At 39.8% G+C, this 25,911-nt stretch overlaps 1 protein-coding gene across 1 annotated transcript in view; it reads left to right on the forward strand.

The window, feature by feature from the left end:
- LOC124784291 (calcium-activated chloride channel regulator 1-like) overlaps positions 1 to 25,456 on the forward strand; it is a 376,328-nt gene extending 350,872 nt beyond the window's left edge. Inside the window, exons 2-11 of the mRNA XM_047254090.1 lie at positions 8,213 to 8,486; positions 11,852 to 12,005; positions 12,300 to 12,512; positions 12,694 to 13,039; positions 14,920 to 15,252; positions 15,896 to 16,123; positions 17,710 to 17,865; positions 20,704 to 20,824; positions 21,073 to 21,213; positions 22,702 to 25,456. Of these exons, the coding sequence (XP_047110046.1) occupies positions 8,213 to 8,486; positions 11,852 to 12,005; positions 12,300 to 12,512; positions 12,694 to 13,039; positions 14,920 to 15,252; positions 15,896 to 16,123; positions 17,710 to 17,865; positions 20,704 to 20,824; positions 21,073 to 21,213; positions 22,702 to 24,116 (3,381 nt within the window). The 3' untranslated portion in view covers positions 24,117 to 25,456. The remainder of the gene's footprint in view (positions 1 to 8,212; positions 8,487 to 11,851; positions 12,006 to 12,299; positions 12,513 to 12,693; positions 13,040 to 14,919; positions 15,253 to 15,895; positions 16,124 to 17,709; positions 17,866 to 20,703; positions 20,825 to 21,072; positions 21,214 to 22,701) is intronic.
- Positions 25,457 to 25,911: the final 455 nt, after the last annotated feature.

Here is a 25,911-nt window from a genome sequence, read left to right on the forward strand (position 1 = left end):
TAATTATCGCAGAACTGCGCCCAAAAATTCCTGTCAACGAAAGGCGCGGAGTAAATATGCCTCAAAATTTCTGGTATACTAACTAGATGACGTAGAACTATGAAAAAAAAAGAAAATGTTAGCTCAAAAACTGTTGCGTACTTCCTCTGAAGATTTTATCTGGTAGGTGCACGAGTGATAGCTTCTCCAAAGGCACCAAAAAAAAAGTACCTGACGCTGCCGCAACTGGTGTTTCCGAGAACTTTTCGAGCCATGCGCGATGCCGGTCAGAGTGACAATATGACTTTTTTTTCGTCTCGCTGTCGCGCTACGCTATCCTTTTTGGATCTGTTAACGCAAATCTGCGGCGGATGCAAAAAAAAAAAAAAAAAAAAAAAGTGATGGACTGCGTCCCCGGGCGAGTTATTACATTCGGCTTGGTAAACATGGTCGCATGTCACAGGCAGCTGTTGAAAAGAGATATACTAGCTCGTATATTTTTCGTGTGAAACAGCAGAAACGAGAAATAGCGATCCTTCTTGCGTGTGTGTGTGTGTGTGTGTGTGTGTGTGTGTTGTGTACCGCTAGGTGATATGTCGGCAGCATGCGCGGGTACATACGAGTATATGCCCGCCCGCCACGGCGGTTCGGAGAGGGGAGGGTCGTTTGCTCGCCCCGCTCCCTTCCACCTCTTTTGCCTCTGATTTGAATTCCGAGTCGAGGGAGCGGCTGTGTCGGGTTTGTTTCGACCAGTGCTCCAGTCGGGCATTATGAACGGCGCTGGGCGTCCCAGCTGCGCGTGACTCAGATTCTTTGTTTCAAGTCCCACTTAACGCATTGTGGCCGACTGGTGACGTCGCCCAGAGAATCGTCAAGGCAGATGTTTCGACGTTTGGAGCGGGGGCAGAGCGCTCACGCATGAACCCTCATGAGGCTACAGCCGCATCTTTGTCCGGAAGGGGGGGTTCACTAACCAGCGGAACGGTTACCTAGAATCTTCCCCTGCACTAGTTTTCGTAACATTTATGAATATCAACAAAAGCAAGAGGAGGATAATGGAAGGTAGTCGAATTAAATCAGGTGATGCTGAGGAAATGAGTTTTGCTATTTGGATAGTAAAATAGGTGATGATGTGTGAAGTAGAGAGGATACAAAATGTAGAATGGCAATGGCAAGGAAAGCGTTCCTGAAGAAGAGAAATCTGTTAACATCGAGTATAGAGTTAAGTGCCAGGAAGTTTTTTCTGGAAGTATTTGTATGGAGGGTAGCAATGTATGGATGTGAAACATGGACGATAAACAGTTTAAACAAGAAGAGAATATAAGCTTTCGAAATGTGCTACAGAAGAATGCTGAAGATAAGATGGGTAGATCACGTAACTAATGAATAGGTACAGAATAGAATTGTGGAGAAAAGGATTTTGTGGCACAACTTGAGTAGAAAATGGGATCGGTTGGTAGGACACTTTCTGAGGCATCAAGGGCTCACCAATTTAGGACTGGAGGGAAGCGTGGAGGGTAAAAATCGTAGAGGGAGACCACGAGGTGAATACACTAAGCAGATTCAAAAGGATGTGGGTTGCAGTAGTTACTCGGAGATGAAGAAGCTTGTACAGGATAGAGTAGCATGGAGTCACTCGACTGAAGATCACAACCACAAAATAGCGAAAAAAAGGTTCAAATGGCTCTAAGTACTATGGGACTTAACATCTGAGGTCATCAGTCACCTAGACTCAGAAATACTTAAACATACATACGGAGAAGCCGTTTAACGGCGATAACAGATTCATTACTTTTCAAATTATGTTCGGCAGTGAAAATACGATACTAAACGGTCCACTGCGCCGTTGTTCGTGAAACTGGATGCTCTAACCGACAGAACAACAACGCTCGAGGGTGACCAACCGCTCCCCTCCACTGCTATTACGGAACTAAAATCCATGCGTTTAATTTGCCCCACCCTGTAGAATGGACAAGAGAAATGTAAAACACGAACAACAGCTAGTAAAAATAAAACACTGAGACCGTTTATAGCTGTTACACCGGTGTTTATGACTTTTAGGTTCTGTCGCATTTCTCTTCAATTTAGCTGCGCTAAGTGGCCACACGGTTTGAGGCGCCATGTCACGGACTGCGCGGCCGCCAACTTATCGGTTAAGACGATATTGCCAGAGTGGGGGTCAGCGCGGTTATATCTGTCGTATACAAGTTGTGTTGTAGTCGTAGAGCGTTCGAGAGTATTCAGGTGCATTCGAGATCATTCGTTAACAGTCGGGAATTTTGGTAATAGCTGCAGAACATTACAGAACAATCTCGAATGAATTTTTTCCCTTCAAAAATATATTGAAGTGGAAGAGACAGAAGATGCACTTATGCTCACCAAGATGTGATAGCGCGCGCTTGATATGCTTTTATCTCCACAACTACAACAGTTGTGAGTTACAGACACTATAGTATGTAATGGGAATACAGAGGTAGCACCAGATACAAAAATCGTTGATGGGCGGTGTGTGGTTTTGGATTTATCGTTAACTTCACCCACAAACACTTGAATTTATACACGATATCGATTGTTAAACTTGTTGCTGTGCAGACGCTCCGTTCAGTGGGTGGGTTGCTGTGCAGACGCTCCGTTCAGTGGGTGGGAACGGACATTTGTCGGTTAGGACTGTTACGCGATGGGACTGAGAGCCGCCATGGGTATTTTCTCGTGGGGCAAGTTTGTTGCACTGTGCGCAGGTGTTCGGCCGCTAATGGAGGTGCTACAAACAGGTTGCGGCTTGTCGGTTGGAGCACTCCCCATTGTTGGGAGACAGGGGCGTGGCAGCGGGGTACTTACCGGAGCAACAGCAGGTGTACGCAGCAAGGGGCGGCTGCCATTGGCCCGCGGGGCTTCGCAGGTCGCCAACTGCCGGCGGAAGTTTCGAAAAACTCACCGCTACCTGCCGCTGGGCGCATTGCGCCGGAACCCGGCTCCGCCGCCACTGGCGCGCATCTTCCTACTGACACCGCGGCCAGACACTTTCCGCACTTTACAGCTTCTCCGGTAGCCGAGAAGCACCTCGTGTTACCGCGTAACAATTCCGTTGTAGTCAGTCAGTTTTAATATCAATACTGTACATTTCTGTCAGTTGATGCAATATCAGGATCCATTTGGATAAGAAACAGTCGTTGTTGTAAGGCTTTTCTTTTATAAAGATACAACGGATTTGTCGCGTAGTAAATTAATTAACATGGGCGAGGAATAAACTGTTAACGTATTTATCAGGAGTATGGCTGTTTAGTGATGGTGTTGTCTATAGAAAGGTTGTAAGGACAAAAACTGCAGAGAAATATACGGAAACTTGCAGAGTATCGATGACAGATGCAGGGCACGGAAGTTGGCTCTGAACGTAAATAGCATTGCGTGTAAATAGGCGAAGAGGTTCATCGTAAACAGTAACAACCGTAAAATAATTACGAGTAACCGTGTGGATCGACACAAGCGGAATGACAATTTAAATAAGTTGTAGGAAAACCGGATGCCAGGCTCAAGTTTGTTAAGACTTTCAAGGCAATGTAATTCGTCCAATATCTACGTCTACATCTACATCTACATGGATACTATTCAGATCACATTTAAGTGCCTGGCAGAGGGATCATCGAACCACCTTCACAATTCTCTATTATTCCAATCTCGTATAGCGCGCGGAAAGAATGAACACCTATATCTTTCCGCAAGAGCTCTGATTTCCATTATTTTATCGTGGTGGTCGTTCAGCCCTATCTAGGTCGGTGTCGACAAAATATTTTCGCACTCGGAGGAGAAAGTTGGTGATTGGAATTTCGTGAGAAGATTCCGTCGCAACGAAAAACGCCTTTCTTTTAATGATTTCCAGCCCAAATCCTGTATCATTTCTGTGACACTCTCTCCCATATGTCGCGATAATACAAAACGTGCTGCCTTTATTTGAACGTTTTCGATGTACTCCGTCAGTCCTACCTGGTAAGGATCCCACACCGCGCAGCAGTATTCTAAAAGAAGACGGACAAGCGTAGTGTAGGCAGTCTCCTTAGTAGGTGTTACATTTTCTAAGTGTCCTGCCAATAAAACGCAGCCTTGGGTTACTCTTCCCCACAACATATTTTATGTGTTCCTTCCAATTTAAGTTGTTCGAAATTGTAATATCTAGGTATTTAGTTGAATTTACAGCATTTAGATTAGACTGATTTATCGTGTAACCGAAGTTTAACGAGTTTCCTTTAGCCCTCATGTGGATGACCTCAGACTTTTCGTTATTTAGGGTCAACTGCCACTTTTCGCTCCATTCAGATATTTTTTCTAAATCGTTTTGCAGTTTGTTTTGATCTTCTGACTTTATTAGACGATAAACGACAGTGTCATCCGCAAACAACCGAAGACAGCTGCTCAGATTGTCTCCCAAATCGTTTATATAGATAAGGAACAGCAAAGGGCTTATAACACTACCTTGGGGAACGCCTGAAATCACTTCTGTTTTACTGTAGTTGCTTACAAAACACTTGATTCTTGAGTACTGCGCTTTAGTCTGGGACCCTTACCAAGTTTGATTAATAGAAGAGATAGAGTGTATATAACGAAGAGGGCGCGTTTCGTCTCGGGATCGTTTAGTCGGCGCGAGGGCGTAACGGAGATGCCCGACAAACTCCAGCGACAGACGCTGTAAAAGAGGCGTTGTGCATCGCAGAGAGATTCACTGTTGATAATTCGAGATTATACGTTCAAAGAGGAGTCGTGTAGCATGTTACTTTCGGCCATTCTTCGTGTGGAGGTTTGTTCTCGTGCACTATTCGCGAGGGGCACTGGATTGGGAGGAATGACAGTGGTACCAGAATCAACCTCGCCTCTGGGGACTACAGACGCAGGCGTCGTCGGGCAGCCCTTTGTCTCCCTGCGGTCGAGACGCCCCGGCGATGACGGGCCACCGCCAATGACTGCCGGTGCCCGCCCTGCGGCTGACTGGCCCGCGACAAATGAGCTGGCAGCCGCGGCTCCTTATCTTTAACGACGCGCGCCAACGACCCGGACGATCGCCGCCGTAACTCACCGACAACAGCCGACACCTGCGTGCGACGGCTGCGAGCGCCGGCCGACTTCCGTGCCGGTCCGCCAACACCGGTCATCTCTATACTACGTCGATGCGGCTACACAGCCTCGCATACATGGCGTCTACGGAGTATCACTGGAACGCAAAAGAAAATACTTTCTGATTCTGTGCTCGCGTGAACCTATTTCATTGTATCTGCATTGTTTAAAATGAGAAATTCCGATCTCTGCCGCATTCGGGCAGTGAAGGAATTCATTGGAGACAAATGAAAATTTGTACGTACGCGGGACTCCCGCTTACAAGCTAAATGCAGTAACCATCCACGCCACTCTGGCAGGGTGATTTAACGCAACTGCACGCAGTACTCAAGCACGCCTCTCTCTCCTCAGTCCAAACTCCCATTTGTCGCACACTACCAAAGTAGCGCACCCTAGCCCTTTTTTCCCCTCAATTTGCTCGTCGCACTAAGCGAATTCCCGAACGAACGAGGTCGGGCGAAGAGTGCTCTGCGCCTGAATGATCATATTAGCCTTCGTGGCGCATGTATATCTATATATCATATAGGTAAGTACCTGAACTGCCAAACCCGACACCCGTTGCATGTTGCCTATCTGACGGCTTCTACATCTACACACATACTCCGCAAGCCACCTGACGGTGTGTGGCAGAGGGTACTTTGAGTACCTCTATCGGTTCTTCCTTCTATTCCAGCCTCGTATTGTACGTGGAAAGAAAGATTGTCGGTATGCCTCTGTGTGGGCTCTAATCTCTCTGATTTTATCCTCATGGTCTCTTCGCGAGATATACGTAGGAGGGAGCAATATACTGCTTGACTCCTCGGTGAAGGTACGTTCTCGAAACTTCAACAAAAGCCCGTACCCAGCTACTGAGCGTCTCTCTTGCAGAGTCTTCCACTGGAGTTCATCTATTATCTCCGTAACGCTTTCGCGATTACTAAATGATCCTGTAACGAAGCGCGCTGCTCTCCGTTGGATCTTCTCTCTCTCTTCTATCAACCCTATCTGGTACGGAACCCACACCGGTGAGCAGTATTCAAGCAGTGCGCGAGCAAGTGTACTGTAACCTACTTCCTTTGTTTTCGGACTGGATTTCCTTAGGATTCTTCCAATGAATCTCAGTCTGGCATCTGCTTTACCGACGATTAATTTTATATGGTCATTCCATTTTAAATCACCCCTAATGCGTACTCCCAGATAATTTATGGAATTAACTGCTTCCAGTTGCTGACCTGCTATACTGTAGCTAAATGATAAAGGATCTTTCTTTCCATGTATTCGCAGCACATTACACTTGTCTACATTGAGATTCAATTGCCATTCTCTGCACCATGCGTCAGTTCGTTGCAGATGCACCTGCCTCCTTCCGGTGGCAACAGAAATTTGATAGCATTTCGCGTGATTATTGACAGAATTAAAAAAGCTGTCATAATCTACTCATCAAGAAGTATAACCTGACGTTAAAAGTTTAACGTTCTGGGTTTGTCTAGAGGCAGCGTAACTGACAGCACTCATAAACTCGGACTTCATTCACCTAGATTGAGAGCACTTAGCGACTTACAACAAACTTTACATGTAACTTCAAAACATTTCGGAACTTTTTCTCGCTGACACTCCCAGAAAATAAAGAAAAAAATTATCGTATGCTAAATTTTCTCTTGTCATGCACCAAAGCTTCTACATCGCGCGTGACGTTTTAAATTCTTACTTCTTTGCTACTAACTCTATTCGGAACACATTTTACAGATAGTATCAACATATACCTCTGAATGTACCGTACTTGAAAATTTATGTGATTGTATGACACTTACCTCAGGGGATAAGACGTCATGAGTGCTCCCATTATAAAACACTGAATGAAAAAAAGTCTATACATGGGAATTCGATTCTTTAACACACTGCAGTCGGGCCACAGGTACTGATGCAATTCATTTGAAGTGGAACACTTTTTCACCTTCTTTGCACTCGTTGTTACCTTCAAAATAAATGATATACGTCACTGAAACTGCCGATAATATAATTATGATACCTAAACACAATGACTGACCATTATAATCACCATCTGTTTCAGAAGAACTATTTCAGTTTCAAACACATCATCGTCAATTTCTGATCCAGATTTTTCGAGCAGCCTCAGAATTTCCTCTTCAGTCAAACTATTACAATAAACTTTTACAATAAACGTTTGCTATAAAGAGAACTACAGATTCTCCGAGCGCCGTGACTTAACGGCAATAAATGCGCGCTCGTAGTTTCTGCGGACAGCGATTGAAATGTGTTAAAGAAACGGAGATTTACTGGTATTCCAGTTTCATCTAGAAGAAGGCAAACGACTCTCCGTGGTACATTAACTATATTTCAAATGTGGATGGCAAACAATAAAAACCTCGTGACCCCTTCTGCATGTGAAAACCTTGTGATATCGGTAACCCGTAACGCCAATATCAAAGAGAGATTTGAAAGTGCTCGGATTTCTCTAATCTGTCAACAACTAAGATTCTACTATACAGTTACACGTATAGTAACATTATATAACTTTACATATTTAAAAAAACAGCTTTTGCTTTTCTGTAAAATTTAACAAAATTGAGTTACGAGGTTTTCATTGCCTACATTCGATATGTATTTATTGTGAATTCACCGTATACGCACGTCGCACAAATCGTTCGTTAACCGCTTCATTCAGAGCTTTTTGTCTCATCAGAATAAATTCTCATTTATCAGCTAATTTTCCGCTGCCAGTATTAATTACACCATGTCATCTGCGAAAAGTAATCTCAATTCCTCTTTATTGCTACCACTGCCCGTAAGTAGACCTAAAATGTGTTTGGCATTATTAATGTTAAATATGAATGTATGCTTTCCCGGCGTATACAGCTGGTGAAGAGTTCTCAGGCTTCCAGCGGGGTGGCGGTGTCTTCAAACCAGAACTCTTCACCAATTATTGATGTTATGTATCTTAGCAATTATCCGGAATCGAACGATATCTTTTGTTCATTTCAGTCAGAATATTTCAAACAAAACATGATTTCCTTTGAAGCTCATTGTTACAGTGTCCATATGATCATCAAGTTCCGAATTTGAAAGATAAGCGTACTTTATAATAGTACTTAACATTTCCATTAACGTATTCCGCTTGTGTTATTTCCAGATTTCACTGGCCGGCGCCTCGCAGTTCCTCCACGCGGCGCTAGAGGGCAGAGCCTACCTGAGGACAGTGACGGTGCTGCTCCCTGACGCCTGGGCCGACAGTTGCTCACCCCGCTACGTGACAACTTCGAGCGGCGAAACAGCAGATATCCGAGTCAGCGTCCCACATCCCGTGTTCGGAGACAGTACTTGGACACAGCAGTCACAAGGATGTGGGCAGCCCGGAGACTTCATCTATTTGAGTTACCGTCAGCTATTAGAAGGAAAGAACTTAGGTTCGTAACAAATTAAAAGTTCCTAAACCTACTCAGCAACAAATACAGTCCACGAATTCTCGTAAGCAGTTCAAGGACATGAAATACTGTTACACAAACCTATATTCTGATTTAATATACAATGTTTAATTCTTCAAGATAAGATCACCAACATTTCATTTCATCCAAACGTTCTGTAAATAATGACTGCGAAACGCGTCAATGTTAATGAAGAAGAATCTGATGAGGCGACATAAAAAGAAGACAAGTGAGTCGGATATGTAACTCACTTCGCACGAAAGCGACGCTATTCTTGACTCCTTACCAGTAGTTCTGCGAGGTGTCGTAAAACTGTCTTTAGCATTTGTTACACCCTTGTGTACTGGTGAAGCGATTGTCGAGAGGCATTCACGAAAAATTAATATTGAGAGCGTGATGTATACTTTTTGCCTATACCATTAGTTACTGTCTTACAGACAACCGAATTGTTTGGAACTCAAATATTCCAAGAGAAGATTTTTATTAAGAAATAAAGGAAGATGTAGTTACTTTTCGTATATTCCTATTAGTTATTAGTCTGCATACCCGAGCCGAAAACCATTTTCCAATGCACTCTCCTACTATTATTACATTCTACACGTTTTCATTCCGATTAATTAGACAAATAAGTAACAATACTTGTAGGCAGTTTGTATTGTGGTGGGTTCATTCCTTTTCCACATTCTTCTGCGAAAGACAAAAGTAATACAAATGGTAGGTGGGAGGATAATAACACACTACATATTTATTCAGCTGTGTAGTCTAGGAAGCGAAATTACACGATATGGATAAAACAAGCTGGAGTAACAGTTGCAGTAAAAGAGAGTTGTTTTTAGTAACATAGGTCTGCCGGTATCAGATTTTGATATCATTATAAGAACATTTCTGTAGTGAGAAATGAAAGGTGGTCTGCAGAAAGAAAATTGTAGGAACAGACTGGACGAAGCTGAAATGGGATGTTAAGGTCTCTTTAGCAAAGATGTTTTGCCATCCATCATGTTTTGGACTGCGTACTCTACCCTCAAGCATGTACGCTGTTACTGTATCGGTAAAACAGTTATTTGGATATTGTAAAAGCGGAGGCTAAGTTTAGTACACACACATTCCTTAAAATAATATGATCCGCAATTCCCTGGTAGAATACCCCCGAAGGGAAGCATGTCGTCAGCTTTATACACGATAACATGCAAGGCATTCTATTTCCTATCCTCAGACACTTTTACTCCCGTGCATACCTGGCTACAATAGTGCCAATGACCAATGACCTCGCTGTTTGGTCCCCTCCCCCAAATCAACCAAACAACCAACAGTGACGGTGACGACGAGCCATTCCAGCTGCTACCTTAGGTGACTTAATGAATCAAAGGAAAAATTAAATGTAGATGGCCGAAAGGAGATTTGAATCACAGTCCAGTATACAACCAATGTGCTATCTCGCTCGGTGGACACAGTCCTTATTAGCAAGGTTCGTAGAGAGAGAGAGAGAGAGAGAGAAACTTTTTAAGTCCAATAGCGAAACCTACTAGTGGATATCAAAAACTTCTGCATTCGCCTAGTGGCGTCTGCTATTAGGGTGGCCAACAAGTAATATAAATACAAGGTTATTAACTTGCTGTAAATGACTGAAACGGTTTTACAGATTTGCTGTAGCTATTTAACTTGACGTACTGTCAGAGGACTTTGCATATATATATATATATATATATATATATATATATATATATATATAAAATAAAAACGTTTTGTTTTGGCATATTACAAGTGTTCCATATGTGCCCCCTACTGATTTTGCAGATAAATGGATAATCGAGTTCTTCCCATGTTCGGCGCAGTATGTCCCTATCAATCTGTTCAAAAGCACTGCTGATATGAACTTATAGTTCTGGTAGGTTTGTTAGTACAGGAGGCGTAAACACTGAATCTTTCATGTACCCCCACACAAAAAATCGCGCGAAGGCCATGACATGAATTGTTGATTATTAACCACACTACGACCGATCCATCGGCTTCTCAGTTTCCTGTTTAAGAATTCACTATCATCATGATGTAAGTGGGATGGAGCACCATTCCCGTTGGTAGATTAAGTCCACACTTATCCCGTTTATGCGGGGCTCCCAAAACAGGATTTCGTTAACCGATTTCCCAATACCGCTTTTGGGTGGGCATGTAAGCACTTCAAAAACTATTCTGGATATCCGCTTCTGGTTGCCGGTTTTACAATTCCGCGATCGATTTTCGCTCCTATGTAAACGCAGGCTGTCAGGTTTCGTCTTGTTTTTACAAATTTTCGGCTAATATGTACCGAGTGGCTTTTTGTACGGCGAAGGATAAGCAAAAATATTAGACTGAAGCTGTTTATACCTCGTCTAATTGAAGATAAATAGCGATTGCACTAACTAAATCATAAACTGTAACAGCTGTTTTCCGAGCGCCATATTTAACTGGGCTAGCAAATCCGCTTCAGGACTTCACAGGTAAACGCGACAGCGAAAAACGGTTTCCGCAAATCGGTTTTCGCCCTGCGGAAGATGTGTCGCATGTAAACGCATTGTCTGTCGCTCTGTCTGTCTGTTGTCGACTTCTGTGGGCTATATGCTAAAGTCGTTCACACGCGATCAACCTTTTCATCATTCACTGCAGCTCGACCCATTGGTTTCCCCTTGCTGAGGCATCCTGAAGCTTTCAACTGTGCATTCCAGCGCCGAATGGGGTTGACATTTGGTGGACCTATGTCGAACTTCGTTCTGAAGTGTCGTTGCATTGTTATTACGGCCGACTGATGTGAATGCATTTCACGCACAACAATGCTTTTCCGGCACCTGTCGCCAATTTGCCTATTTGCTCACTGCCGCGCTCGTATTACAGAAATCTGAAATGCGTACAGTGACTTATTATTGATTTTTAATTGGAACACTTAACGTAGCGACTTCTTTCGTTGGAATATTACGTCTTGCAGATGATATGGCCTTAGGCGTCCGCAGGAGAGAGTGTGAGGGGCAGTAGCTCACCGAATCTGGAGCACAATTATTATTCGTTACATAATTCTCATACATTTTTACAAGTGATTTATAGTGATTCCCCCACACCCTTTTTTAAACCAAATGTGCGGTAGTATTAGTGGATGATCGTAGTGAGACAGTACTGTGACCTTAGAAACAACTGTGTAGTGTAAAATGCCAATTTTAGAACCTTGCCTCCACCTCCCCGAATAAATTACTGCGGACGCCAATGGATACGACGTAGCATTATATTCTCTCTACATGTAACTTTCATTAATTTTCTTTTCCCCAAACTCACGGACGCAACAAAATGATGACTAATATACTTTGTTTTTATTCTCTCAACAGCCCGCTCTCTAGTGAGAGAGTGGACCAAGTACAGGTATGGAGTGTTCGATGAAACTGGATATCACGGCGACTCAGTCTACCCCACTTGCTACTACGGCGATCAGAATAAGAGCAAAGTGACCGGCTGCTCTGACTTGCCAATAGCAGACATGGGGTAAATATTCACAATATTACTTTAATGATCAACGTGCAATGTGCATTTCTTCAGACTGGCATAGATTGAAAAATATAATTTGTGTCTGAGAGTTTTCTCGTCAGTTATTAAGTACAGTAGATGAATGGTGCAAATACATATGTTACTGTTATACGTTAACAATATATTCTGTACACCTCTGTCACATAAATACTGGTACATCGTATTTTCTGGATTCGAAATTAATACTCAGTACAAACTCAGGTTTCATGAAAACTTCAATGACTCGAATAACAAATTTGGTTTTTGTTTTAGGATATGTGATGATCCTAATCTTGTATACAATACAAGCAACATGGTTCATGCTGATGCAAAATCATCAATTATGTTCGCTTCTGAATCTCCCCACATCACAAAATTCTGTGACTCGCAGACGCACAATAAACATGCACCCACGAAACACAATCTCATATGCGAAAGGAGGAGTGTGATGGATGTCATCCTTCAACACCCGGATTTTATCAACAGGTCAGTATAAGGCGAATTATGTATATGTATATAACACAAGAAAAATTGTTTTTATTCTGCAGTTCACAGAAATAGCATTACTTATGCAGAAACTTTTTGTAAATGGAAGCTGCAGATATCAGAAAACGTACAATTTTACCATATTCTAGGATCATTAAATTACATGTCTTAATATTTACAGTGTTGGTGATGCATCCGTTATGACAAATACCACTCCATCTGTCTTGTACAAAAAGAGGAAACTGACCAGATACGTTCTGGTTGTCGAGGAGACAATGGCCATGCACGTCAGGGAATCTTGGGTGTTCCTACGTACAGCAGTTCGTAAATGGCTGGTATACGATCTCCCTGCTAACACAGAAGTTGGTCTCGTTCTTTGCAATGAAACTGCATCAAATCGAGTGCATCGGCTATCTGAGCTAACCAGTGTGACTACGAGGGATTTTCTAGCTGCAACCATTCCTTACACACCAGGAGAATCACATTCGGCAGGCTGCCTACACTGTGGTGTCCGAGAGGCTCTCGATGTAAGTACTCCCATACTAAAATCGTCTCTCTTTATAATTGACTTGCATGTGATTTTAGAGAGAAATGGTTGAAAAAGTAAAATATAAATGTGAACATCAGTTGGCATGGAGAAGGTTACTAACTTAGCAGTCACCCGAATAGTGACATCCAGAGCTGGTTCGAAAAGGAAATGGCATCTGTTCCCCAGGGAGGCTGAGCTTAGGAGGAAAGATGAGATGCTAGAGAAATGACACAGTGAAAGACAGAGAAGTCACCCATCTGCCAGTTTTCTGTCCCTTATGGAATGGATGTCGTTCTTCTGCTTTTGCCTGTCTAAATTCTTCCCCCACCTTCCCTTTCCCCTCCCCAGTGATGTTACTGCTAGTCCCCAAAAAACACTTATTTGTCTTTATTTTCCCAGTATCTCATTGCTCTGGCTGATGTCTTCTATGATACACCAGAATTTATTGATATCATTGCAGATACAATAGAGTCGAAAGGAAATTTTAGTATATTTATGTGTATAATCTTTTCCACTACTGTTTATTCCTTTACTGTAACTTTTACTGTACTTGCCTTCAATTTCATACTGATGATTTTCTAGTACCATTTGTGTAAGAATCTAAAAGATCAATTAAAGCAACTGCAAAACTCACATGTTGTTGTCATTATCATTATATTATTATTATTTTCTTGGGTGGACCAACTAAAAACCAGGTGCTGATTTCTGTTCCTTATTCTTTGTTCTTTTGTTTTCTTCCAGTACTCTTTCATTGATTCGTCATACTCTCGTCCTCTGACAGCTTCAGACTAGCTTTTCTTTCTTTCTTTTTTTTCCAACCTTCTATCAAGGAATTCTTCCTTATTCATTACTTTCTCTCTAAGCACTTCTGTCATTTGCTTCTTTAGCTTTAATATTACATTTTCCAAAATCTTTTTTTATTTTGTGGATCCAACTTGATGTTGCACAAATATCTGCAAATCTTTTTGTTTAATCTACTGTCTTGCATTTGATATAAATGTCCAGATAATTCCAGTCTTCCTTTTCTCATGACTTCTGATATGTTCTCTATGTTTGATAAATTTCATTGTTACATTGTAATTTCCAACTTACCATAGTTTTTCGTGGGCCTATATGTTCCTAACGATTCACTTTCTGGTAATTCTGGTTTACTAGATTGTAGTTTAATGCTGGACATTGGCTTGCATACAGAAATTCTGGTATTTCCAACTTACCTAAATTGTAGTTAATGCTAGACAGTCACTTGCAAATAGATGTTCTTGCTTCACTATGGTACTGTACTGCACCATTTTTGATTTTTTTGAGAAAAACTTTTTATTGTAAAGATCTTCAGTTATGCCACATATTTTATATACTATCTATTTCATCTAAAAGCTTAATTTGTATTACTGCAGATATCACATTGTCAGAAAGTATAGCAAAATCATCTACAAGTGTGAAATATTGTTGTAATATTTTTGTTTACACTTCCCAACCCTATTTGTGTAATCTCATATTCATTCACTTTTGCATTCAAAATTCTCACTGTTTTTTCTAGAACACAGTGAAAGAGAATTGGGGACCTTGCTTTACACCTGTATGTGTTTCGAAAGACAAATGTTTTTCTCACAAATTTCATTCTATTCTCTGTGTCTGTATAAGTTTCATGAATTAGATTTGCTAATTTAGACTTTACATCAAATTCTCGATTTATTTTGTCTTTGTTTCTCTGTCAACAGAATCAAAGGCTTTTTTAAAATCAAAAAAGAATATTAATTTTATTACTGTCATTATTTTTATGATTATTTTGAAGCAAAAATGTGATTCACTGTAGCACCATGCTGTTCCAGTACTTACCGTATCAGCAGCTTCTCATTTATGTGTGTGATTTTGTTCTAGATGCTGAAGGACAGAGCTACTATAGCAGGACCTGCAAGTTCTGTTGTCATAATTATTGCACCTGGCATGGACCACGTCACAGAACTCAACGCTTTACTGCCTCGTGCTGTCAGTTTTGGTGTGAGGCTGGTTACAATAAATTATCCAAACATAGCGAGATCGGCCCCCTTGAATTCACTTGCTCATGCTACAGGAGGGGAAGCCTTTACAGTTCAAGAACAACGTTATAATATGGCCACTTCTTATGTTACAACCTACTTCAAACTGGCTAATATCCTATTCAGCATTGCTTCTCAATACTATGAAGGCAGACCAGGCGTAATGCCGATTGAGGTGAGTATTTTATGTTCTTCGTAAGGACCCTGTCTTTTGATAATACCAAATTTTGATTTCAACTAAATTTCAATATAGAAGAGGCAAAACAGTAACTTTTGGAGCAGAGCTCACAAGCCACTATTGGAAAAATCTCACTTGAGTCTCTAGCTTTTGGAAATTTCCTCCTGAGAAAGCAACTTTCTTGTTTGTGTTTCTCCTAATCAAGGATCTGGAGTGACTTTCACTTCCCTCTAGTACTTGCACATTATACCTTTGCTATTCTCTGTTCCCTCTCCTTCAACTGATGAAGGAATACTTTTAAACTTCTGATAGCAAGAGATTCACATGAGTGTTTCCTAAATGGCATGCCTCATCTCTACTCCCACTGTTCCTTCTTCCCTAGCTGATGTGTACACACTCTTCTCCCGTCTCAAATGTTCATAATATGATTTTTTCTGTGCTTGTGGGTCTGTTTTTTCATGTTGTATCTTACAAGTTAGTCTTAGATAAAAAGGATGACAATTTAACATAAAAAATTATGATATATGCTGTTGTTGTTCATAGAGTAAATATGGTTATGCATCAGTTTGTTGCATTTGCAGACATGGATCTAAAAGTAGTTTCCAACAGTTAAAATGAAACATAACTATGTACCTTACAGGTTCATCGCCGTGAACTTTCTGATGATGGTCGTAGCAGTGTGACTGGCAGTTTCGTTTTGGAAGAATCGCTTGGCGAGCCTGCACAGTTTAATGTGTATACCCATAACTCAGAAATGCCTTTAATAAGAAGAATGTCCCTCACAAGTCCTTCACAGATAGTTTATTCAAGGAGATCAGATTCATTATTGTCTTTCAAAATGCTTACACTTCCAGCAAATCTAAATGAGGTCAGTGAATTATCATTTCTGTAAAATAATATGCAGTCTCAGTGTTTCTTTTTTGATGCATTAAATAATTACATGTTACAAAATTAGATTACTTTAACTTTAACATTAGTTCGGGTTTATAATAACTCATTGTAAATTTACTATCTACCGAAAATTTTATAAAACTTACTTGAAGATTTTTAGAGTGAGATTATTGGAACAAAATTAGTACATATTTAATTGCATGTATTTAAGAGATAACTAAAACAATAAAAGTATGGGGGAGGGTAGGGAATGGGCAGTAGTTCAGAAAAAGAGACCAGGATAACAATGAAGCTTCCACATTTAAGACTTTATGACCTGTTTGTATATTTAAGTAGGTGATGTTACATATGAAGGTCTCAAACAATTTGAATAGCTTAGTTGGTAAAGCACTTGTCCGCAAAAGGCAAAGGTCCCGAGTTTGGGTCTCAGTCCGATACACTGTCTTAATCTGCCAGGAAGTTTCTCTCAAACAATTGATTGCATAAAGCAAACATTCCAGATTAAGATGATCGTTACAGGTAATGACAATAGAAATCTTGTTTTATTATTATTATTATGATTATTATTATCATCATCTTCTTCATTATTATTATTATTATTTCTTCCCTTTCTCTTATTATTATTATTATTTTAGCTAATGGTATATGTACCATTCAGCTCCTGAAATTCTTGCACACCTTTTTTTTGTATTTTAGAGTTTTCTGTGTTATAGCCTGCTCTGATCATTTGATCTCAGAGTAACCACTGTAATCAACAAAAAGGATTGGTTATGGTATTTTACATAAGCGTGAGCCATCATCCTTGGTCAAAGATTTCACTGTTTCAGATGTATTTCTCTCACGCAGACCATTCTTCTTGACAGTGTACTGGTGGATAAGTCACAGAGTGATGCATAGTAGAGTGTAAATTAACAAACATAATTCACATTCTTGCTGTGAAGTCTCTCTTTCTTTGCATATCTGTTATGCACTATTTATGCCACTCACACAGTTACAATGAAATATTCCTAGCAAATGGGTCCACCCTTCACTTCTACAGTAACTGTAAAATGACAGAAGAGACTTTCCGTGAGGTATCAAAACTTTTGGAGCCATGGCAACTGCACTTTCTGGAGCTATATGGACAAGACAATCAACACTGTTATTCATTCTTTAGTTTCTCTTGGTTCATTTTCAAAGCTGTGGGTTCACTGCTCATTTGTAAATGCTACTGTACACAAGAAATGTACTCACAGATTTTAAAATGTACCAGATAGTTCTGCTATGCTCATCCCAGTCACACGTCCAAAGTTGGTAAATTTCCCTAACATAGCTACTCAATATGTGTCTCTTATGATAAGTCCCTATACACCATTTTTCTCCAGGAAAAAAGATAACTGAAGTATTTGTAGATACTTAACATCAAGTTATGCATAAAAGATAATGAGTAAGAGAATTATTTTGTCATGACATAACACAAATTTTCAGCAAAGCACTACATTTAAATCATATGATAAATGATTAAACAATACTTGCAGAAATTAATGTAAACAACAAATATAGCATTATCTTTTGTTTGAACAGACTGGAACCTGGACATATGAAATAGAAAGATTTCCTGGAAATCCTCAACCACATTTCGTTCAAGTCATGGCAACACCAAGGACACGATCTTCACTTGTTGTGCGAGCTCGGGCATGGACTAGTGAAGGAAAAACTCCACTAATTTTATACACTGAGGTGAGTTGAAGGTGAAGGCCACTGGACTATGGAATATGTTCACAGATTTTTAATTCATAATCTTTAGTTATTTTTATTATTATATCTGTCATAAGAATAAATTTGTATATTAAACTGCATACTCCATATCAGGAGATGTGAACAACCAAATTAAAGGGCATTCAGTAAGTAAGGCAACACTTTTTTTTCGTATTTAAAAATTTTTTTCGGTTAAAAAAGAGGAATTTGTTGTGGAAGATCATGGAGTATTTCTGCTTGAGCTCCTATAATTTTATGAAGTTCCAGTAGATGGTAGTGCTATACGTAGCTCCCAAAATGGCGTCTGTATTGGAGATTCCAAGCAGAGAGCTGTCAGTGAGTTTTCTTTTGCCAGAAGACCAAAGTGTCACAGATAGTAATAGGCACTTGCAGAATGTCTATGGAGACCTGGCAGTTAACAACAGCATGGTAAGTCATTGGGTGAGACATTTGTCATCACCTCAACCAGGTCACACAAATCTGCCCAATCTCACACCTGCCAGCTGGTTGCAAACAGCTCTGATGGCTACATTGTTAGAGTGTGTGGACAGTCTCACCCAAGGTGATTGACAGATCACAATCAAACATCTCATTGCTCAACTGTACATCTCTGTTGTTAATGCTCATGAAACTTTGTTGTACCATTCTTCCTCATACACCTTATGGCCAAAATCTCATACTTTCTGACTTCCATCTGTTTGGCTCAATGAATCATGCACTCCACAGGAAGCAGTACATGGATGAAGGGGAGGTTATTGATGCAGCACAACATCGGCTTTGACGTCGAACAGTAGAGTGCTACCACACGGGTATACAGGCTCTTCGAGTATGGTGGCATAAGGCCATCAAATAGAATGGAAATTATGTAGGAAAAATAGGGTTTTGTTACCAGTTAAGTGGGGAATAGTTTTGTATGTGGAGTTCTGAATAAAACCAACCAGCTTCCAGAACAAAAAGTATTGCATTAATCATTAAGCATCCCTTGTATTTTGGATTTGCCAATGAACCATCTGAAAGCTGTCAGTTTGTTGTGTATGAAATTTGATGTCATTAAATGTAACTTCATTGCTTTTTCTGTTGGATTACTTTAGTAGGGCCTGGACGTAGGGAAATTCAGAAATGAGGACAACAGTACACACTGTTCTACAGCAGTTTTCTTACAAATACTAAAAGATTTTAAACAAATAAAAATAAAACTGCTGATCTTAGTACCGTATATATAGCATCTCTCACATAAGACCTGCCATGTGCATCTCCTCTGGTGATATTTCGACAGATATTTGCAATTTCATTTTTGTAGTGTGTAGCTGGTGTCGCACCAATGAATACTGCTCACATCTTTCATGTGATGCCTGGTATTGTGGGAAAATGTCAGTTTGCTTCACTTTACAAACGAAATTATTTTTATAGCAGAATTTTACATACTCATTTGATAGAGCATTATTTAATCAATATGAATTAAGAGGGAGAGTACAACATGAATAACAACCAGTACTGTGGCAGGAACAGCACCACATTGGCCCACGCTGACTGCTACTGCTATGCAGCAGCACTGCTGCTCAGTTGCTGCTGAAGAGCTGGTTATTCTTCATATTTTACAATCCTTGTTAATTCATAACGATAAATCTAACATTCCATGTGGGAAAAATATATCTAAAAACAAAGATGATGTGACTTACCAAACGAAAGGGCTGGCATGTCGATAGACACACAAACAAACACAAACATACACACAAAATTCAGGCTTTTGCAACCAACGGTTGCTTCATCAGGAAGGAGGAAAGGAGAGGGAAAGACGAAAGGATGTGGGTTTTAAGGGAGAGGGTAAGGAGTCATTCCAATCCCGGGAGCTGAAAAACTTACCTTAGGGGCAAAAAAGGACAGGTATACACTCGCCCACACACACACACACACACACATCCATCCGCACATACACAGACACAAGCAGACATTTTTGTGTGTATGTTTGTGTGTCATATTCTCCTGCTCTTATACTTTACAAATACTTGTCTTATCTGTCCTGTGCTTCTATATTTCTCTCATAAAATGATATATTCAGTCTGGCTGTGTAGTTCAGGATTCACAAAAGGAGAACCCTTTTTTATTCTGTCGTTTGAAATTACAGCTGTAGCCCTGTCAAGTAAGAAACACTTTTTTAGATTTTTTTCAGAAATTTTGTTACTATTGTATGACCTAGGTTTCGAGTTATAAGACCATTTTCTGGTACATGACTGATCTCAAAGATGAAAACCAAGCAAAGATAAGCAACTCAGCTTCTTAATCCACCAATTCTTGACTTAAACTATAAAAGTTGTCTCTGTCGACAGTTTTGATAATTACCACCATCTCAAGATTTCAAGCAGTACAACGATGAAAAATATTGTGGGATTTACACAATACATCCTGGCAGCAAACCCAAGAAGTGTATTTGCAACAGATCCATTGGGAAAGCCTGAAGAGTCACAATTTTGACACAGTTACATATGTACTTACAAAATTCTTTAGGACACCATTTACAATAACTATGACTAAACATACATCCGAGTAGAATTGTGCAAAGGAATCGAATTCCGCAAAAAATTTGTTGACATGATTCCAATTTTAAATGTTTGTCTGTGAAAGGAGCAAAATGCTTGCCCCATTATAAGCATTTTGTGAAGTGTCTAATTGTAGCACAAGTTGCATTTAGGAATGTTTATGGTTTTCAGTTCTGAAATAAGTTCTTGTTCTTATAAATGCAAGTAACAAAAATTATTTGTGTCTGTAAATGTATATTATTTTCTGTGTATCAAAATTAGAAGTTTTCTGTTTATGTTAAAGGTCAAACGAGGTGACTACCCAGTGCTTGGAGCCAGAGTAGAAGTCATTGCAACTTATCCTGGTAAAAATGGTTCCGGTGCTCACAGAGATAAATTTGAGCTCTTGGATACTGGAAGTGGAGGTGGGTATAAAATTCATGTTTGAAACTTTATTAAGTATGTTGGGATGTGCATGGAAGGGGAATATTGGACCCCCTCTTTTCTTAGTTGTAGTACTGGAAGACAACTGAACTGCCATGTCTTGTACCTGTAGAACGAATGAGAAACTCAAGTTCATAGTGATAAGCAATATCTCACAGCCATATTTTATGAGTGAAAGTAGATCAGTTTTTTAAATTTTTATTTATACTTACGATTGTTATGTTTTCAGATCCTGACATTACGAAAGGTGATGGTGTATATTCGAGATACTTTACTGCACAGGCAGAGGGAATGTACACATTTGAAATTTCTGTGATGGATAATGGCAACACAGCTTATTCCTGGCAAGATATAGCAGTTTCTGAACCATGTGAGTACTGCTTAATTACATCAACTATAATGTCAAATCTAATAACTGATCAAAATTTTAACATTAAGCTGATGTAAAATATTCTTTCCAACTTTAAAAATTAGTTTGTCAGAAATATTTTAATGATGTGTTATTGTGAAAAATTATCAGACATCTTCCTTCAGACCTATATTTTATACCTTCCAGTCTTATCTAAATACATTTTGAAAGTATTTCTTTGTACCTTTTACTACTGATGTTTTGAGCGTTCCCTACTTTTCTGTTAAATTTTTAAATGTTCTCTCTGAAATACTGGCACCTTCATGCATGTCTCCCATATCCCAGTGTTGTCCAGATATAGGCTGAAATTAGTTGCTTCTACATTTAACTACTGACTTCTTGTACTTTCCCTTTATGTACAATGATTTTTTAAATTTTAAGTCTGAAATGCAGACTTCTTGAATGTCTTCCACATTGACTGCTGAGGTTGATGCCAAAAGTTGGGACGTTGTTTCCTTGTGCAACAGGTTTTCATAAATTTTATTACATCCACTGTGTCTGCCAGATTTTTTATAAATGAGACAAAATATTTGTCTGTGCCTTCTACCTTTGATGAATGAAACTTAGCAGATAGCAAAAATGATTTACTACTAACTCAGTGGTAAAAAAAAAGATTGTAAATAGAACAACTCAGAACAAAGATTCAGGAAGGATCATAGTTAGTGGTGTTGTGGTAAAGAAGAAAATTAAAAAAAGAAGGGGGAAAAAAGTTGTGAGAGGACATAGTTAGAAACTTAGTTGCGGCTAAATGAGTGGCCAAATGGCCATAGGCATCCATAAGCTGGAGCAACAGAGAAGCGGGACAACAATTATAATTCAAAATGAGATGAGAGACGACACACTATGAAGAGAAGGAAGAGTGAATATCTCAAGAAAGATAATACAATTCAGTTATTAATAAAAAGAAAACCGTTAGGGCGAGAAATAAATATAAGAGAAAGGATGTCTGTCTATGGTGAAGGTGGCTAGATGAGGGAAACAGCGGTATACAGGTTATGGAAGATTTGGAAGAAATAGAGTGAGCAAACATGTAAGTAACAGTAAGTCAAATAGGGGCAGAAAAAGCTTCTTCTTAATATGTAGCTGCATGCATTGCATAAAACAAAAGATTAGTAAAAACCCTAGCTTCTGGAACCAGAAATTCCGTTATCCATGTGAACAGAAGAAACAGTTGGAGGAAAGAGGACTATTGGAGGATTAATAAGAAAATCACACAAGATTCAAATTATGGATGGCAGTGCCAGTGGAGGATAAGAAGATACTTAGTAATGTAATACTAGGAGCAGACATGATTGTAAACCATCAGAAATTATGAGTGGCAAAGAGAGTAGTTAATAAGACAGATAAAAGAAGGATAGACAGAAACTAGATATGTAGATGAAATCACATTAATTATCTTGTTTTAATATGAAGTTCACACATCACTCTGAATATATTGTTTTGTTTCAGATTCAGAGTGCTGTGGCAGTGTGGTGCCCACCCCTGCTGTGCAGCCACTGTCTCCGTTCCAGAGGATCCTGCCACCAACCTCTGCTGTGTTTGGACCAGAAGACATCAGTATCGATCCAATTTTGGGTCGTATTGGAGACCTGAGAGCAAGAATAATACCAACTGACCTAAAGGCACGGCTCACATGGACAGCACCAGACGTCGGCTCTACCCCTGTATCACACTATGAAATTCGTTATGCACACAGCCTCTCTGATATCATAGAACACTATGACAGTGTTGGTCAGATATGGAACTACGGTACACCATTTCCATTAACTCCAGGATCAGAAACAACATTCACATTGGACTTCACTCGAAATCCTTCTCTCCTCGATTTGCCACTGTATATTCGCATGAGAGCATTTGCAGAGAGTATTGATGGACCAGCAAGTGGACCAATTTCAAATTGGGTTTATGTGATGGTACCATCACCCCCTCCACCGCCACCTCCTCCAACAACCCTTCCGACTTCCACTTTTGACATTTCATCATGGCCAAATGAGAATACAGATGCTGCATCAGTGTTACCAGGTATAGCCCAAGCAGAAAATTTTGGACTGGAACTGATATTGCCCATTGTTGGAGGGTTGGCTTTGCTGACCATCTGTCTCATTGTATACTGCTACATTTGCATCCTACGACGTCGCCATGGCAATTCTGACAAGAAGCAGAAGGGGAAAGACAAACACACTAGCAATGGTAAACAGCAAGTGACTTCTCCTAGCACTCCTGTCACCATTATGCCATCATCACCAGGCAACATAAGCAATGGCAACAGCAACAATTCAATAGCCCCTCCACCCCAGCCTGACAGCATGCCTCCTCAATATGAAGCAACCATATCTGAAGAAAAGAAGAGATTCAGTGTGTCACAGTTGCAGCAGGAGGAGCAGATGTTGCAGCAACAGCATGAACAGCTTCTTCAACAACAGCGAGACATGACACCACATGTAGTCGCCCTTCCGTCAACCAACAGCGTCAGTGGCATCAGTACAATATCCAATGGTGGAAGCAACACGATCACTCGCGGTGGCAGAACGCTCAGCCCCTACCAGTCCTGGACTGCATCACAGCTGCTGCACGAGCATGAGAGAAGGCACAGCCCATACGGAGGACGAGCTGATGAAGAGGTAACATCAGGCAATGGTGGTAACCAAATGCCACCCCCAGTTCCACCACTTCCAGCATATACTGCAAGTAATAATGCTGTATATTCATCTGGCCCTATTTATGGTGTCCATCCTGGTACGTTCTCAACTTCGGCAGGTTACCACAGAAATGGATCTCTGGTTCCTTTCAATCCTAGCTTGCAGGGCTCTTTAAGCTCTGTCAGCAGCGGAGACAGGAAGAAACGAAATGTCACGATGGTTTAGTGAAAAGTGTGTGACAGTGAGTGTTGCACACTGGTGCACTGAGAGTCTGACTTGATTTTTAAGAAAATGACATTAACCTATAACATATCATATGTATATATTTTATATAGGTCAGTATTCTTTAAGTGTAGAAGAATGAATATTTTCCTTAAGTGTTTGAATGCATGTGGAAGAGACATTGTAAATGTGAGAAAATACTTACGTGTGTTGTTCCGAGTGGTGCTTTTTTATGTGGATTGTTGTCTGAATGAGAGAAAACAAGTTAACATTGACATTTCAGCAGCAGCTCCAGTTTTTTAAATATTAAATTTAATGTGCCAAATGTGTCATGTGTATATACATAAATAGGGTTCAGTATTTTTGTCATTGCTTGTAAGTCACTCTGTCTAGTCACAATTTTCTGTACAGATTAAAAGGTGAATTTACCTGTGTTGGTAAATCAAGTTGAGTTGTAACTGAGACCAATAATTATTTGTTTAATAAACATAATAAAATGAGCTTATGCACTGATAAATAATGTTAGCTTACTGTTCTGTTTGAGTGAGAAAATGTCTTTGCACAATAAACAGTTGTTTGTCTGCAGCATGAAGGAAAAAGAAAACAGATGATCTCCATTACTTGTACATAGTGAAGCTAAATTAATATGTTCATGTCTACTTGTGGTACTCAATATATGTAATTATCACATTTCGGAAAAGTTCTTTCACTTTTTGAATTGCTGCAGACTTATTTTACTCCATAATAATTTTTTCAAAGTATTTATATATTACAAACACAAAGAAATTGAAATATGAGCACAGTTGATGTATGGAAATGTATTGTGTGTAAGTAATAGAGTAGTTTCTATATATTGGGTTTCATGATACTCATTCAGCCCTTTACACCGACTGACTTTCATGAATAACCTATCAAATATAAATTCCCAAGCTAGTATTAAAACCTTCCATGTTTCCTTCTGTGACTGACAGTAAAGTGGTAGAGACTGCTACTAAAGCTGAAGCTCTTCAAATTGCGCATATTAATGAACAACTGAAATATGTAGGGTCTTTGGTTTCACCACATTGCCTTCTCTTATAGGATCAGGAATAATTTACCACCTGCAATGAAATAATAGATAATTCCTTCACTTGCTCAAGTAGAACTGCATTTCTCTTGCACTGAATTTCAAATCATGTAAGTATGAAGAAATGTGAGCAAATTACTCTGTAATATTGAATACTTTGAAATGATTAAGAGAACTTTTATTTGTCCATATGTGTAAATATTGGTGTTTTATGCCTCATACTGATTTTGTACTGAAATTTTGCCATTTACAGTGTACATTATACAGGATCTTATCAGCAGACATTAAAAAAGTTGCAAATAACAGTTGTGTACTTATTAAACAGAGATGTACATGTCTACAATTTATGATTTACTCAGTCCCATGTCAAAAAGGGCAAAAAATGCATAGATGTGTGTATCATACCTTCACTGGTACTGTTCAGAATGGGATGTTCATTCAACAAATTATATTTACAGAGATTGTTGGTATACCAGTCCACAGGAATTCAGTGATGGCAGAAAATCAGAAACAAATTAAATTCCTAAACATATATTCTTTTAGAAGACTCATTCGTCAAAGAACTTCCTGAAAACAGCTTCATATGAAACTTATATTCCATGGGCCACACTTGAATTACACTATCCAGCTATTCCCATTAATGAGTTAGACAACTACAAAATTGCAGGAGCACCTTGAGACGTGAGCTTTGTTAAGAAGAAAGCAGCTTACATTTTAGTCTGCACAGAGGAT

Source organism: Schistocerca piceifrons, chromosome 1, assembly GCF_021461385.2.
Source record: "Schistocerca piceifrons isolate TAMUIC-IGC-003096 chromosome 1, iqSchPice1.1, whole genome shotgun sequence".
In the NCBI taxonomy this organism is placed as follows: Eukaryota; Metazoa; Arthropoda; class Insecta; order Orthoptera; family Acrididae; genus Schistocerca; species Schistocerca piceifrons.